The sequence below is a fragment of the Epinephelus moara genome, unplaced genomic scaffold (assembly GCF_006386435.1).
Source record: "Epinephelus moara isolate mb unplaced genomic scaffold, YSFRI_EMoa_1.0 scaffold3817, whole genome shotgun sequence".
NCBI classification, from domain to species: Eukaryota; Metazoa; Chordata; class Actinopteri; order Perciformes; family Serranidae; genus Epinephelus; species Epinephelus moara.
This window is the reverse complement of record NW_026081557.1, coordinates 4,119-7,321: the sequence shown is the minus strand read 5'-3', so window position 1 is coordinate 7,321 and position 3,203 is coordinate 4,119. Positions and strand designations below refer to the sequence as shown.

Below are 3,203 nucleotides of genomic sequence, written 5' to 3'. Positions count from 1 at the left end.
TAGACCCCGCCATCGATCACAGATTCACTGATTCACCATGGCAACAAGAGCGGCGTACTTTTCCCCGTCGGAGGCAGAAATCCTCATGGAGGCTTACGAAGAGGTAAAGGATCAAATCAAAAAGAAAGGTAACACCGCCGCAGTTATAAAACAATGAGAGAAAGCGTGGCAAAGTTGCAGATGGCCTGAATGTGTAAGTAGTGCACAAATACACACTCACTGCTCCGCTGAAACCATCAATTACAATCCAAATAGTTAATTAACATCTCCGAAAACGTAGTTGTACTCTGATTATGAATCAGTTGAAATTGTAAGTGAAATTGGCTGCAGATGTGAGTGAAATTGTGTAAATGTAACTCCATCAGACTGTATTAACTCTTTGATAAATAGATGAGCTCACTGACTTAATAGAATTTCCCTTTGGGATAAATAAAGTTCCTCTTATCTTATCTTATCTTATCTTATCTCCTCTTATCTTATCTTATGTTTGCTCCTCATTCTCCATGCTCCCCTGCTGTTTCATTATATGCTCACACATTGTCTGTACTGTTTTAGCAGTCAAAAAAAAAAAAAAACACAAGCAAGGCACGGGTGGTGGGTCACCATCAGCTGACCTCACCCCAGCAGAGGACATAGCCTTGGCACAAAACAAAGGCAGGCCTGTGTTGGAGGGGATCCCTGGGGGGACAGACACAAACATATGTCCCTCCCAAGATGCCACCCGCTTCATACAAGGTACATTCTTCCATCTCTACATGGGACATAACCACATTCATATCGAATCCATTTGGACTATCTGACTTTGGTTTGCCTTGCAGTTTCTGGCAGCACTGTCACACTGTTGGAGCCACCAACACCAACACACATCATGGCTGTGTCAAGAATGTCACTCTATTTATGAGGTTGTGATGATGAGATTTTGTATTGACAGGTGAATTCTCTGGTGTGTTGCTGGGGGACAGGGGGTATGCCTGCCAGCCTTTTCTCCTCACACCATACACAGACCCTCAGGAAGCACAGCAGGCCTATAATCATGCCCATGCCAGGACAAGGGCCAGGATCGAAATGACCTTTGGCCTCCTGAAGGCACGCTTTCACTGTCTTAACCACTTAAGGGTCAGCCCTTTGAGGGCATGTGACATCACTGTGGCCTGTGCTGTCCTCCACAATGTGGCCTGCCTGAGGAAGGAGAGGGCCCCCAGAGTGCCATCACACATGGACTGGGACAATCCTGCCATCTTCCCTGATGACGACAGTGGTCGGCTGGTCAGGGACCAATATGTGTTAAATTATTTTAGTTAACATGCATGCATTAAATTTCAGTTAAATATGTCCTGCAGTGGCAGAGACGCATACTGTGAATTTCAGTTAAATATGGCCTGCATTGGCAGAGGAATTTGTGTTTTTTTTTTTTATTCAGTTTAAATTGATTTGGCCTCTTATGTTGTTTGTGCTGTATACTGTGTGTATACAAGCTTGCAGGGAGGCTACTGCATCCATTCATTTGTCATTTGTCTGTTCATTTGTTGTGTATGGATTTGTGCTGCATTTATTTCAGTGTGCAGACATGCAGGGTGTATCATATACAGACCTTTGAATGTGTATTTATTCTTGTGTTGTATAATACGCTTTGATTCCGTGCTTTCTATCTTGTAGAGTCACTATGTGACTTCAGTTTTGAAAGGAGCTCATGGTTTACTTGCTTTGATTTATCCTTATTCAATAAAGGAACATCATGTTACTCTTTCATGTGTATTTATATTTATATGGGATGTGTATTTTATATATAGTCTATGGGAAACTGTAAATTATCTAATGATTGCAAAATCATCTAAAATCATCATTTATCTAAAATAATTGCAATTAATGATCACAAATGTTTAAATAATGACAGTGGGTCTGGTTGAATGTGATAACAATGTGCAGTGGGCAGTGGAATAACTATTGGTTTCCGTTTGTGGTGACTGCTGTCTGAGATAAGGGATGAGATTAAATAGATCCTGGAATTTAGCCTGGTCTGGAGCAGGCTAGCTCCACGGAATAATTCTCCATGGTAACTTGTCATAACATATCCCGCTTTCCACTATCCCGCTTTTGTGCAACCGGAACACGGATAAGTTGAGCCAGGATAACCAAGATATCCCGGCTTAATCCCTTATCCTAGTTTTGTGCAATAGGCCCCAGGGGGGTATTCCATCAACGTAGCTAAGAAAATCCAGACTAAGGTGTAATCTTGAAGTTTGACTAAGGGAAAATAAAAAGCCCACACTAGTCGAGTGCCGAAAATTTTGCAAAATGTCAAAAAGCAAAGGAAAGGAGCGAGCTGAGGCTTTTTCTACGGCGGAGCAAACGCTCCTTATGGAAGTGTATGAGGACTATAAGGACATAATTAAGAAAAAGGCAATAGTGCAGTAATTAATAAAGCAAGGGAGGTGGCGTGACGGAATATTGCTGACAGGCTAAATGTGTAAGTGACAAAGAAAATTCAGCATTTCAGCATAATGTCATGTTATATAAATCCTGCATCAAAGGGACAAAATATATGTAGATAAGAACACCTATTAAATCTAACAATTCAAGTCTGCCTAATGAAATTCACCAAATGTGTAAATTAATATTAGTGATCGACTGTTTATCACATTTATCTACTGATTCCTATGTACATTTCAGATGATGCATTTAATCAAACTATTTTATGTCAATCATCGCATTTATCACATAATTGATTGTAGATTATGACATTTCTGAAATGATCAGTTTATAGGAAATAATCACAACATTTATCTATTGATTGTAGAAAATTCCATTTAGCAAATCCATCAATTCAGTGGCGATGAGGAAAACTATTAAGTGAATGCAGGTGATAGTGAATCAGTGATCTATTTCTCATCATTTGGGAGTCAATTATAAGCTCTATCCCTTATTATATCAAAATAAGGAAAATCCCCTTAAATGTATGGAATGTGCTATAGGATGAGGAACAGACAAACCACAATGGTGTGTGTCCCATTTTAATGTGGTTGCTTTGTGTCATGGTTAATTCATAAATATAAAAGATAACCATATGTTAATGTGAACAAATCAAGCCCTATGCATGATGTATGGTGATGCTAGAAATAATCAAAATGAATAGAAAATACACCCTTTTTACCTCTCTGCAAACAGATGCCTTACTTAGCCTCTCAGCATCACCAACACTATAC

The 3,203-nt window shown here is 39.7% G+C and overlaps 1 protein-coding gene across 1 annotated transcript; it reads left to right on the top strand.

Moving 5' to 3' along the window:
- Positions 1 to 37: 37 nt before the first annotated feature.
- LOC126387354 (putative nuclease HARBI1) lies at positions 38 to 1,342 on the top strand. Its single transcript, XM_050039890.1, has 3 exons — positions 38 to 128; positions 556 to 735; positions 932 to 1,342. The coding sequence occupies exons 1-3, from the start codon at positions 38 to 40 to the stop codon at positions 1,300 to 1,302; spliced, it is 642 nt and encodes a 213-aa protein (XP_049895847.1). The 3' UTR covers positions 1,303 to 1,342.
- The last annotated feature ends 1,861 nt before the right edge of the window (positions 1,343 to 3,203 follow it).

What these genes read in the sequence shown, in the direction of transcription:
- LOC126387354 (XM_050039890.1), top strand. Translation starts at nt 38, where the DNA reads ATGGCAACAAGAGCGGCGTACTTTTCCCCGTCGGAGGCAGAAATCCTC. An exon ending in GGATCAAATCAAAAAGAAAG is followed by an intron (nt 129 to 555) that starts GTAACACCGCCG and finishes GTACTGTTTTAG; the next exon opens with CAGTCAAAAAAAAAAAAAAA. An exon ending in TGCCACCCGCTTCATACAAG is followed by an intron (nt 736 to 931) that starts GTACATTCTTCC and finishes TTGTATTGACAG; the next exon opens with GTGAATTCTCTGGTGTGTTG.